Here is a 13,962-nt window from a genome sequence, read left to right on the forward strand (position 1 = left end):
GGTATTGCATTAGTCCTTTTACATTTGTGCATACATTTGCATAATTCTGCATTCTCAGAATTATTTGCATCTCATTGACCATCGCTGGTGGGTCTACAGTCTTCCCCTCCCCCCAGGCAGCGCATTATTGTCTTAATATGAAGTACAAGGGGCTCTCCCCCAACAAGAGTGGTACACGGTTATTGTAGTAATCGGTAGAGCTGGTCAATGAGATGGTCTTTTCTTCCCAACTTGCATGCAATTTAAATTCAAATTGTACACAGCTTGGGTTTTGGCAAATCCAAATTGACAAGAAGCTTATTTAATTGGCTGGATACAGTTTGCATTACATTTGCATGTAAAGTCAGAAAAAAATAGCCTCTCATTGACCATCTCTAGTAACGGAGTATCTAAGGCCTAGCATGCAAGGGCAGATATTCACTTCCAATCCAATCTAGGTTCCAATCAAGCGCCTGAATTGCTCTAAAACCCACAGTGAATACTGCAGCAGAGCAGTCTAGATAACTGAGGTTTTGTTTAAAGGGACCCTAAGCTCTCTGTAAAAATGCAATAAGGACTTACCTGGGGCTTCCTTTAGCCCACCATAGCCCGCAAGGTCAGCCTGCGTCCTCCTAGCTTCTCTCTTGGTCCCGCTGGTGGCTCAATCATTCAGCTACTTCAGCCTGAAGTCGCCCGAGCCACACATGCTATGTGTCATTACGCATAGCAAGCTCCAGGTAAGTCCATACTGCATTTTTATGGAGAGCTCAGGGTGCCTTTAACAATACAAAGTGCTAGTAAATGTTGTTTGTGCTTGTTCCACTGCAAGCATGTGGATGTGACAGGAAGTAGCACATGTAATGTGACAGAAACTTGCAAGCCTGGATGGAAGGGACGCTATAAATGTTGGTATGGATTTTCCTTCACCTTTACCCATCTGGAAATCATTCCGAGAGTTGATTAATCAACATATTGGTTAAGTATTAGTTGAACAAAGTCCCCAGACTAGCTGACTGATAATTAAACTGCTATGGCACCATCTTCACATTTTAATTTGTGATATTTATTCTTTTTCTGATTGGGAAAAAAAATAATTACAAAAATAAATTTTTAGTGCCAAACTGAATACCGGTAAATATAAAGGAGTAAATATCACTTAAAGTGTACCTGAGATGAGGGGACTAAACGTTTAAAACATACCTGGGGCTTCCTCCAGCCCCTACCACGCAGATCGTCCACACGCCGGCGTCTAAAGCCTCCTAGATACTCTGGGAACACTTCCATTCTCCTTGGCCAGGCCACGCATGCCCACCCTGCTCCCGTAGCCAGGTGCTGGAGCGAGATGAGAGAGCGCACTGCGCCTGTGCTGACTGGCCTCAGAGAACAGGGCTACCAGAACATCTAGGAGGATTTAGATGGCGGCGTAGGCGTGATCTGCGCGGAGGGGACTGGAGGAAGCCCCAGGTATGTTTAAAACTTTAAGTCCCCCCTCGTCTCAGGTACACTTTAAGTGCCTATAAGGGCCTATATTTCTGTTCTTTGGTATTTTCTTGTCAACCATTAAGATTTTTATTTCCATTATTTTAATTACCCTTCCTTTCGTACTTTAAATTTGTAAGGTACACCCATGGGTCACCAAGCACGGCGCTGAACCTTTGCCAAGCGAAGATGAGAACTGCACTCTCATAGAGGTCACTGAAGAGGAAGTGGAGAACTCTGTCAAGCACATTCCTAGCTTGGCTACAGTGGTAGGTTTATTGCTGACCTCTTTACAGATGCTCCGGTGTGCACAGGCTGCCATTTATATCAGTGATATTCTGAGAAATAGAGCTACTGATATGTATTCTGTATTTCAATTTTTCATTGCATAAAGATCAATCCTGGGCAAAAATAAACATTAATCTCCCTGGCGGTTTGATTATTTCCAGATTTTATGGTCTAATAGTGGTGCAATTTTTTTAGCATGCTTTTAGAACCTAAAATGGGGGGGGGGGTCGGGGGCGAAGCACGCCACAGAGAGATCTGCGGCAGCCCAGCATTTACTCACCTCCCTGGGATCCAGCGCTGCATATCTCCCTCCGTCATCTAGGTGGCGCTGTAACCTTGTAGTGCAATTGCTTTCTGACGTCATGACGACAGACGGCAATCTCACCAAAGGGGTGCAGAGCCTCTGAAGACAGGAAGGAGAATGGCTGCTGGCACCTGGATCGAGTCAGGGTTACAGCTCCTTACTGCTTTTTTCCACCCCGAGCCTGACTCAGGGTTACCGCCAGGGAGGTTAAGTACGAAAATGATAAATGTAACAATGGTATAAGTAATGGAGTGCAGTTCTTACTAAATGCATTAAGCCAGGCGAGGCTTCTACATATTGATTAATTTAATGTTTATACACCAAGCATGCTACACCTCTGCTACACCTCTGCAGTTATATAGCATTTACTTATTTGATCTTCTGATTCACGGAAAAATCTACTACAGGCGATGTTTTACACCTTGTCAGAGAGTGTGAACATGAAACAATTTTGGGGACAGTTTATTATTATGCATTTATATAGCGCTAAGTGCTGGTATCTTCTGCATAAATGATCTCACTTGGTAGTATGGTTTGGAGAGTAAAGTCAACTGTGTTGTGTCTGTAAGAGGATTAACTTGGTAATGAGGTACAGACTAACCAAAAAGCTCATGGTGAACAAGAACTCATTGGGGTGTGTGAGGGGCTACAATGGTCCCCCACACACACACACACACACACACACACACACACACACACACACACACACACACACACAAACTAACCCCCCTCCAAGTCCCTAACACTATCCCCTCTAGTGCCAAACAACCACTATTGTAGCCAATCATCTGCAAAATAGACGATAGGCGTCTCTATTCCTTCCCTACCCAGTATCCAGTTGGTTACTTGTACAGCATCGTGCACCCAACTCACCGCTGATACTTTGTGCACACCCGTCTACTCGGTGCCTAAATCACCTGATCCAGTGTGGTGGGACACGTTGGCCACTACTTCATGTAGTGCTAAATACATTACACCAAGATAATAAGTATAGTAAGGATCAGCACCGATAGGTTCAAGAATCAGAATCTCTGCAGCATGGTTATGCAGGCTTCATTATTTATTGTCCATTTGGTATTCAAATAGTGCCTGTGTACAACTGTTTATGTAGTGAGGCTCAGGCCTGATATGTAAATTGTGCCCTCCCCTTCCTCCCACAGCAGCTTCTTCCTGCTTACTACACTGGTGTCCACAGATACGGTCAGGAGTATGATGATGAGAGTTGGCCAGTGAAAGCAGCTTAGTGGGGCAGCACAATTTATGACTTGGTCCTGACTCTTGCTCCATAGGCAGTTGGACACAGACTCACTTTAAGAGCTGGACATAGAGCTAAGATGTTCTGTTTGTAGAGTCATATTGGGTGGCAAAGTTCCACTGCCCTCTGACCCCACTGCCAGGAGGTTTCAGTATTAATGTGAGTCTCTCACATCCTCTCAGATACTAGTGAAAACCATGCTTCGGAAGCGCTCCTTTGGGAATCCTTTTGAAGGCAGCAGAAAAGATGAGCGGTCTTTGTCATCACCTGGAACTCTGCAAACGTAAGTCCTTATACTCATTTCACGTCTTGTCGTTCTACAGCTTTGTACAAATGACACCTGCTGTGTTTACAATAATGAGACCACCCCAAATCCTAAAATGGCGACCACTGTAGAATTCCATCCATGCATATATTTAGCTGGCTACAAAATTACATGGGGGGCCCTTTAGTGAATACTTCACCATTTTATGGTGACCTTTATTTTTGGTTAGAATTCAGCATACATGAAAAAAACAGTGCAGGTGATTTTTTTTTTTTTTGATTTTTTTTTTTTTGTTCCCCGTGTAATTTGGGGTCCAGCTATTGCACTGATTTTTTTTTATAATTTGGGCTCTGGCTATTTACCTATCTGGTAGAATTCAACCTTGATAGGTACTTTTAGCCTGCACTTTATGAAGGCTCTGGAGTTTCGACAAATTGACAATAAGGAGAGCTCCACTCGTCCTTCCCTGAGCCCCTGCGGGGCCAATCACTTTAAAGGGCATCATCCCCACACTTTGATTGGCCCAATAGGCTGCCTGTCACTTGACCGGAAACTTGACAGGCAGCCTATTAGGCCAAACAAAGTGCGGAGATAATGCCCTTTAAAGTGATTGGACCAGCAGGGGCTCAGGGAAGGACAAGTGGAGCTCTCCTCATTGCCAATTAGCAGGCATCATTTCGTAGCGCTTGCTATGCTACTCTGATAAGGCATGTTAACTCTGAAAAGACGTGTTAACTCTGACAAGGCACGCTGTTTGTTATAGTGAATCAACACCATCATGCCAGATAACAAACCCTCCCTATAATATTTATGTGGGTTGTGTATAGAAAAACATTATACTGTTTATGCACAGTCTGGGCTTTTATTGTCATGAAAATCTAGAAGATACAGACCAAATCTGAAGCAATTACAGCAGAATTAGCACATTAACAACATCTACCATATCATTCTTATGCTACTTAGACCTTTTTTGTTATGCTAATAAGCAATGCCCTTTAACGGGAACCCTAGCTAAAGCTCGGGTTCAAAAAGAGTTATTTACCTAAAGAGAGAGAACCCTCAGGATTCTATTGAGGCTTCCCTTTGTGCTCAGATGTCCCCCCATAATCTGCACATTAGCACAGAGCAACTTGTACATGAGCGGCTACGGCTTACTGCGCATGTGCAGGTGTGATGGAAGAGGAGGCGCTTGGCCCTGATATGATTGGCGACAATGCCTTGTCGCCAATCTTCAAGGGGGCCGTGCTCAGCGAGGGGGGCGCCAGAGCATTGATTTAGGTAAATATCTAATTTGTTTGGGCCCCATACTGGGCACACCTACTGGGCCCCCCTCACTCCCCTCTGCCCACATATGGCAAATCACAATCTTTGAAGGCCTGAACACACTAAAGCTGGCCACTAACGGTCCAATTTCTAGCGAAAAATCGTTTGAGCGATCAGAAATTCTGATCGGATTGGTTGTAAATAATCTCCATTGGTGGACACAATCGATTATGAATGAGTGAAAAAATGTCTCCCGAATGAATTTTCGTCGAACGAAAATTTGGATTTTCTTGGTGGTCGTGATAGATAGGAAGCTGGTTAGTTGATGGTGTAGTGAACGATTTTTCGTCCGATCAAAATTTCTGATTGCTCAAACGATTTTTCGCTAGAAATTGGACCGTTAGTGGCCAGCTTAACATCCATGTGTCCACTTTTCACACTCCCATGGCTCAGAGCGTTCTGCGTATGCTCAGTTCACTAAGTGTAACTGCACTTGCTCAGAACGCTCCTTGGGAACGTGCTCTATGGGCGCACGATGGAGGATGTGTGTGGCCCAGAACAATGCATGCGCAGTGCCCGGCAACCAAATTGGATTGTGCAGACTTCACAGAAGCACAACTGATGCGACCGGAAGAATATCGAGGGAACTGAGGGACTATAGGGGCTGGAAAATTCCCATGTAAGTAAAAATCTTTTTCTACCATTTGTCAGGTTTACTTTATTCACTAGCTGACTAAGGTAACTCCTGGATGACCCTTCCGGCACTTCTCTCCACATTAATGGGCAACCAGAAGGATAGGCACAGACTGCATCTCTGGCCCATGTGTGGCCAGGCCCCATATTCACTTGAGCCTCATACAGCAGTCCCCCCCCCCCCCCCCCCCCACCTGTGATGCCCTGAAGGCGGCCTTGCTTTAAGGTGTTAAAATTATCATCAAACATTGTGTATAAGTTTTCCATAAAGTACAATACTCTAAGAATAGCCCTGTGGTACACATCCTGCAGATGTTGTTCCGGGCATCTGCCTGATTTGCCTATACCTAAAAACAGCCCTTTGGAGTCAGCTGTCGAACAGTTTGTGAGGCACATAGTAAACACTGAGAATGGTAATACATCTTCTGCATACAAAATGGCTTCCTATACCACATGGAGACAACTGATACATTTCTAATGCAGTTTGCTATGCTGAACATCAACAATGTGCAAATATTGTATTTCTTAGGTTCATTTGTTTTTAATTTTTTTAATTCTAGAAAAAAGTCAGGGAATATTTCAGCAAAAGGTAACCAGTGTAATGCTTCAGACACAATCTCAATGCCTGTCTAACATTCTGCGCTCCTGACCTAACAAAGCTTTGCATAGTGTTGTCACAGTGTCACAGGAGACGAGACAAGACCAATAACATTTATATTGCGCTATTCTCCTGGCGGACTCAAAGCGCCAGAGCTGCAGCCACTAAGGCGCGCTCTATAGGCAGTAGCAGTGTTAGGGAGTCTCCTACTGAATAGGTGCTGGCTTACTGAACAGGCAGAGCCGAGATTAGAACCCTGGTCTCCTGTGTCAGAGGCAGAGCCCTTAACCATTACACCAACCAGCCACCAGCGACCGGTATCGCCTGGCTACAGGAATTGTGAAATACACTGTGAAGTGCCAGATCATGGGGAAGTGCTCAGGCTGGGTGCCTGAGGAGAGATTAGTTATGCTAAGCAGAGAGCTGCAGTGAGTGTGGTGGCTGGATCTCTAAAGACTGAGGTGTAAAGGGACGTATAATGGCTGCTTATAACTGGTATTGTCACCCTTGAGAATGTCTGTGTTACAGATGCATCCTCTTGATTATTTCACTGGCAGCTTAAACGCTTGCTTGCTGTAGTGTGTATGTTCCATATTTAGATTATGCTGCATTTTATAACAGCAGTGTGTTAAAGTATTGCTGCTGTGAAAATGGGCTCTGGGGCCGGAATACTTGTTTCAAGCATATGAATAATTTACAAGCGTACAGGAATAGGACTCTAGTTTAGCTCCTGCCATTTACCAACAGTGAATTTGATATCCCTTTGTTTATGTGCCTACTTGAAGGGGTCTTTGTAAAAATAGAATGACAAGAGCACAAAACCAACCTGGGTTGACCACATTGTAGTCACTGTGCACAAACTGTGGTAGTTCATTTACTGTTCTCTCAGGCAGTTATACTATTTCCCAGTATGCCTCAACAGGAGCTTTTAAAGGAAAACTAAAGTCTGTTTTATGCAGACATGCTGGTGGTTAAGCTGCATAGTAGGCTTTTACTACTTTCAAAACCCAGTAAAAACCATCCAATTACCTGGACAGGAAGCTCCAGCCATGCCTCTACTCCACCTTCCAACTGCACCATACAGCACCAAGACACCAAAACATGTGGATGCCAAACTGGACACCTGTGCGTGTATCTGTCAGTAATCAGGCCTCCGTAACAATTGGTGGACTAAATGAGGCCTCATTTTACTAAGCTGTCAAACCTGACAGGGTAATAAGACTGCCCAGTATCAGAATAATCACCTGTGTCTCTTGATGTTTATTTTGCAGGCAGTAGAAATACATTTGAGGACTGATATTGTTGAAATCCTCTGCTTTTCTTATCTTTAAAAGAAAGTATTGGGTTTCTGGTTTCACTGGCCAGCAAGTTTGATGTAAAACAAGCATATAAGGTACAGTGCATGCTTGCCTATCTTTCTGAAGGAGAGATGGGCTATATTCTCCATTACCAGCTAAAGGTTTTATTGATAAGGTGCACTTGACAAGCTGTCAGTGCATATATCTTATATGCAAATTCATGCAAGGAGGGTCCAGTTTGCATGGACCCTCAAATGTAAGCTGTTGTACTCAAATTTTTATGTGATATGTTTTAAATAAAATGTGTGGAACCCCCTGTTGCAAGGAAAACAAAGCCTGTGTTGCGGTTTTTAACCCTGGGTGGTTGCCACATCTTGTTTATTGAGCAATGTTTGACTGCAGGCAGCAACCGGAGTGGTGTCGTCATATATTAAGCTGAGGATTACTAAATTACATTTCTATAATGGGGACCACAGCAGCTGAAATCTGCACTCTGTTATATAAACAAGCTATACTTTGGATGGAAATGTGTCCAGCACTGATGACTCTGTGTCCTGGCATTTGCGTGGGAAGTCTGTCCGCGCGGAGTCTGGTCACTGCGGCCCTCTCTATGGGAACATTGGCTTCAGATTCAGGTGTCTTTAGTCCTGAACAGCACAACAACAACACTAGTCTAAAGCATGCAGGCAGATGTTCTCTCTCTTCTATGCCTAAACTATGTGTAAGTGTGGCAAACATATGGAAGCCTAAAGCATCACAACTAGGACACCTGTGACACTGGCAATACTATGCATCCTTGCGTATTAGATGACATATGTAAACACCTGGATGGAATATGTCTGTGTGGGAGTGACTTGGAAGAAGGCTGTTATGTGTTCTTTGCTGGGCCTTTTCTTGGACTGCGCTTACATTTACAGTCTAATTTTTCCAAAACTAAAAGCATATATATATTCATTGCATTCTCAAACTAACCTGCTCTGCCTTTTAGCACATCTGTTGTCTTCTCAGATCTGTCTGCCCTGTTTAGTTAAGGCCAATACCCACCAAGTGATTTTTTGCAAACGATATTGCGCGATAAACACATTTTTCACGATATTGTGCAACATCGTTTAATGAAAATTAGTTAAACGATGTTGACTGATATGACACACGTGGTGATCGTTTAATTAGTCCAATTAAGCCGTTGAGGAGCGTTCCAGTCCTCATTGACTTGGTTTGCCATGATCGTGTAAACGATCGTTTACATAATCATTTATTTCCACCGCCACCAATGATAATTTCAGATGCGGCCAGATGAAATGAGAGTTCACCGACCCATCTGGCCACATCTGCCAGTGGGTATTCAGCTTAAGACTGCACTGCTATGTGGGAATGCTGTCCTTTGTGCCACATCGATGCACATCTCACATCTCTGGAACTCTTGTAACTTGTGTTTACTCTACAGGATCCAAGGCAGCGATGAGAGCCTGAGAGAGAACGACCTGCTGGAAGTTGGGGAGGATGAAGTCCTTTCTTGAGGATCGCTATTATAACATGTCTGGTGTTACCATCTGTGACAGATGCGTATTGGTGATCGCGCCTTGTAAAAACTGACGTGTGCATGCTTTGTCCTCAAACACCTTATATTGCTGCATGCTCTCAAGACCTTAATGTCCTGCCTGGGGTTGTTCAGTTGTTAATCTCTTAGCTATGGGCTTAATCTTCCAGATCATTGCTGGAGGCAGCTCATCCAGAGACGGTGCTTGTATTAAATATATATATTGGGGAAAAAAAGAAAAGATTCAAGTGGCTTGTAGCATATATGTCTTAACGATGCCAAATACGACATATCGTGCACATATCTGAGGCGTCAGGAGGCTCAACTTTACTCAGACAGCAGTCTGACAACACCTTAATGTACTTTAATCCCCAACCTGAGGGGCACTTGAATGAGGACTTGTTGGATCGTCCTTTTTAGAATTTTTGCAGTTGCATTTTAATATAGTTTACACTAACCAAAGTGTTTTGTGTGCTTTTGAGAGTTAATCTGATGCTCGTTATCAGATGTACGTTGGATAGTGTTGGTCGGAAGCAGACTTGCCCATCTTTCTGGCTTTTTGCCATTATTGCGGTTCTTTTAATATGGTTTTAAAACCACTAGGTGGGGCTTTTGAATCTTTGTAACATATCTGGATCCGTAACGATATACGTATACATATTTTGCTGCATGGACAATTTTACTTTTAAGCCAATTTTTTGCTCTTCATTTATACTCTGTATAATAGCTGTATTCTGATATGGTAGTTGAGTTACTTAGACTAAGCACTGCAAAAATGACAAATTTGATATCCAAGATTGACCATACTACGTCCAATATGGCCTGCTGGAGTTCTAGTATTGCCATTCAGTGAGTTGCCAATTATATCGCGGGAAGGAGGGCAGCTTGTGGTTGGTTCGCTGCTTAACGAATGGCCTTGTGAGTGTTCCCAGTGAAGGAACATCAGTGCCAATTATCAAGAATCAGTATTGGTAAGCCGATTACATTTATCAGGGTTGTTTTATACTAACTGGAGCAGCAGAAAATCCCTGGCATTACTAACAATGGACCATCGGAATTTACCAGGAATTTGGCTGGAATAAAAAACGCCTATATTTTTTTTTTCTTTGTTCCGGTTATTGAAACTGATCTGTTTGTTTATGTAGTGCAATCTTTGGTATATACAGTAGCAGTGAATCTGTGCTTTGGAAGCCAGTGATTGGCTCCTGTTTGAGTTTCTGTGTCTCGATGGTATATGAACGCTAACCTCACATGTGTTTTCGAATTAGCCTGCACAGCACGCTGTTACAATCCTGATGTTAAGCTAAAACACAGATTCATTTTTTGTACTAAAAACTTCTTATCAAAAAACCTCATCCTCAGGCTTCCATGGTTCAAGCCATGCCAGTGCCATTGTGTTTCAGACACACAGCATCATATTGCATATTCTTATTCTTCCCTTTGAAGTGGTGCAATCATTGTATCTTGTTTGTTTAAATATATGAATGATAATGCACTAGAGTTCTATAGATCTTTACCAGTGTTTCCTAAAGTGTGGGGAATGTGTATCACTGCTGTAGGTGGTAAGCTGAAACCCTCATGATTTCATGTATTTGGAGTCTAGTAAGAAAACTTGCTTACTGTAGTGTAGGCTAACGAGGACAATGCAGGGGTATACAAGTTCAGGGCGAGCGCTGTAATTACAGCGCAGGAGATTTGGGAGCAGCCAGCGCCACCATAGGGGCAGTGCTCCGCCGGCGCACACTGAGTAACTTCGGCGCCGTCAGAAGACGGAGCAGAAGTTACATTTAAAACACTGATTCGGCCTCCATCAATAGTTGGAAGCCGAATTACATCATGGCCCACTATCCACGTGGACCTAGAGGGGGAATAGTATTTAACGCCGCTGGGAACTTGTGCAGCAGCAGGATAAGCCATACCGGCTGCATCCTGTGCCCAAGTCTCCCGGCGGCCAATTCATATGTATGCAGTTTAGGGAGGGTTCATGGTTGTCTGCTCAGAAAGCGTACATTTTTGGACACTGTGCGCAATTATGCGCATTACAAAGCATGCATTTTTCCAAAGTAGCTAATGGTTGTCAGTGAAAGAAGAACACAATGTGCGAAATTACGTTGTGCTGCTTTGAGTTTTTAGTCCCTACATGAAAAATTCTCATTTAAGTGGGGATGATCCCATTGAGTTGCATTTTTTTTTAAGTGCAAATGCAAATTCAATTGCAGGAAAGGGCTTGCAGTTTGAACCCTGCCTTAAAGTGAGACTTAAGTGAAAATAAACTGATGAGATAAACAAGTATATCTATCCTCCTACTCCTAAAATATATATATATATATATATATATATATATATATATATATATATATATATATATATATATATATATATTAGATATCCCCCCGTTTTAAGTGATGTTCAAAAACTTTAAAAAAAAAAGTGTTGTTTTTTTTCTCAATTCAATTTAACACTGTCCCTGTCTCAGAGTGCTAACATCTATAAACTATTGAGCTTTTTAATCTATTCACTGCTCTCAGAAGCTCAGTTCTCTGACATGAAAGTGTTTTATGGCTGTAATTCATTATCAATAAGGGACGCTATAGTCAGCTGGGTCCTGACTGGAGAAAAACTGTCAGTTGTATAGCTGAATATTCATTGTTTCAGGCAGGGAAAGAGGAAAAGCAACACATCATATTTTGTTTTTCTTGTCACTGTACATACACATGTCTATCTCATCATGTCATGTGTCACTTAAGGTTCCCTTTAAAGTGACTCTGTTTCTGCCTCAAACTTTTTACCGTGGTCACAAAAGGTAAGACTGTATTTTATAAAACCTTACCATTCTCTTTATAGTGCTTGTCTGGAAAAACAGGCACTTGAGAGCTGTAGGAGTTCATCTGAAGTCAGAACTTTCTAGTAATGCAGTTTGTCTGCAGAAGCAACTATAGCTATGCCTGCCCAGACTATAGAGAACTGTGCATATGATGGTTTGGTTATGTATGTGGAAAAGGGGCATGGCCATATCCTTCAAAGCCACACCCACCTATGATTCTAAGACTGGTTATATGTTGGTGGACATCAGGCCTCACAGATGTGACTGAATCACCATCCCACTCAAATGACTATGTCAAGTCAAAATGCTAGTATATATTGAGCAATGTAGGTTGATGGTGAGAGGGAAAGCTTTAAACACTAGAGGGGCATGGCAGAATTCATGAGGGTGGTTCAGCTGAGCCCAGAAGGTGCTACAGTTGAGCCCGTGTGGCTGTACAGCTGAGGCCAGGTTGTGGTACAACTGACCACGATTTGAGAAACACAGTCCTAGCTAATACTAACTGTAATGGGTTTACCTCAGGACACACAGTTAATGGTCAGAGAAGTGCACCAACATTTGTTCATAGGCAAACCTGACTTAAGGCAGTGGCTGGAGCTGGCCATTCATCCAAATAAAACTGGTTTGCTATTCTCCACTTTAATAATGGCAGATGGTCTCTGACTGCTATGAGCTACGGCTCCACTTTTATCCTATTCTTTTTGTATAAATGTATCTCTTTAAACTTTTCTTAAGGATGGTTTTATTGACTTACATCCTGGCACAAAAAATAACATTAAAATACATGAAAATGAAAATGGCTGCATATGTAAATGCCTGTTTATGTACTCAATGTAAAATGTAATATTGTATTCTTTTTTACTTAAAATGTTTGTTGTAAAAATACTACAAATGGCTTTTTATGTATTCCACCCATTTTAACCTTTTTTTATACAACCTTGTAATAGTAATCCCCAGTGAAGATAATCTTTGGCTTTATTAGGTTGGTGAGGTATAGTTTGTTACTGTTAGTTAACAGAGGCTCGTGGATTAGGCTGTGGTTCTATTATATATTGGTACAGTTACCAGCGTCTCACATATCCAATAACAAACAGCTCGGCTTCTGCCAAATTGATACAAAACCAGACTCATCATGTGACATACTTTTCAATTATTGAAAAAATAATAATAAATATATATATATATATATATATATATATATATGCATATGAGGTACCTGCTTTTCCCTCAATAAAGTACTATTGTGAAAGTGTCATAACCTCCAGAAATTGTCAGGTTTCCACATACATTATCATCAGAGCACTTGAGCAGTATAGCCACCTCCACAGTAGCCCCAAGATTAATACAGCTGTGTCTCAAGACGCCACTAGATGGTGTCATAGATATGAGACAGCAATTTCCACACAGGATGAATGCCCAAACATTGCACCGCTGATATGTTGCTGGCACACTCCGCTCCACAAGCCAGGGGACACAGGTAGTCTTGAGCAGCACACTCTGCACACCATGTTGCAGGGGATGGGGGGGGGGGCGGGCACACAGCAGGGTGCCAGCTGACAAGAACAGGAACACTAGTGCACGAGCCTTCTAATCGTCTGCCAGTAACAAAACCTGCTCCACTATCTGTTCTGCTCCACTGCCTCACGTATTAGCTGAGGGGGTATTTTTTAAGCACATTTTTGTGCTGAAAAATTAGGCTTATACGACAGTATATAAGGTATATATAATTTATGAAATCCTACACAGTTGTTTTCTGGGTGGTCCGAGGTGAGTTGTAAATGGATCTGTATTGGTGTCTACCCTGCTTATAGAAATTATTGCCCATTCACAGATTTCCTATAGATAGATAACCTATCATGCCACATATAGTGGAACCAGACTAAGAACACCAACAATGTTTGAACGCTTTTTTTTTTTTTCTTGGTAAATTCCAAAAATACTTGGACTTTCCTAATCTTAAGACCGTCACAAAAGAACTTGAAATGGCAAGGATAGGCTAAGCCCTTCCCTTCTAAATCAAGCCTTTCTTGTATAGAATACCCCCAGCAACCCAGGGCTTGTCTGGTGCGCAAGTGACAAACAAGATGATGGCCTTGAAGAGACAGCTTGCACTTAGTGGCTAGCCGCTATCACTGGCAACTACATTGTAATGTTATAAAGTCTAGTCGAAGCAACAGGT

The 13,962-nt window shown here is 42.5% G+C and overlaps 1 protein-coding gene across 7 annotated transcripts in view; it reads left to right on the forward strand.

Annotated features, from left to right (window-relative positions):
- CAMKK2 (calcium/calmodulin dependent protein kinase kinase 2) overlaps nt 1-12,580 on the forward strand; it is a 130,496-nt gene extending 117,916 nt beyond the window's left edge. For 6 of the 7 annotated variants that reach the window (XM_068245139.1, XM_068245159.1, XM_068245198.1 and 3 more), the window contains 3 exons: nt 1,599-1,727; nt 3,488-3,588; nt 8,867-12,580. In XM_068245139.1, coding sequence (XP_068101240.1) covers nt 1,599-1,727; nt 3,488-3,588; nt 8,867-8,939 — 303 coding nt within the window. In that variant the 3' untranslated portion in view covers nt 8,940-12,580. Of the gene's footprint in view, nt 1-1,598; nt 1,728-3,487; nt 3,589-6,086; nt 6,116-8,866 lie in introns of all 7 variants that reach the window. The other variant, XM_068245148.1, reaches the window with a different exon arrangement.
- The last annotated feature ends 1,382 nt before the right edge of the window (nt 12,581-13,962 follow it).

Source organism: Hyperolius riggenbachi, chromosome 1, assembly GCF_040937935.1.
Source record: "Hyperolius riggenbachi isolate aHypRig1 chromosome 1, aHypRig1.pri, whole genome shotgun sequence".
Lineage (NCBI taxonomy): Eukaryota > Metazoa > Chordata > Amphibia > Anura > Hyperoliidae > Hyperolius > Hyperolius riggenbachi.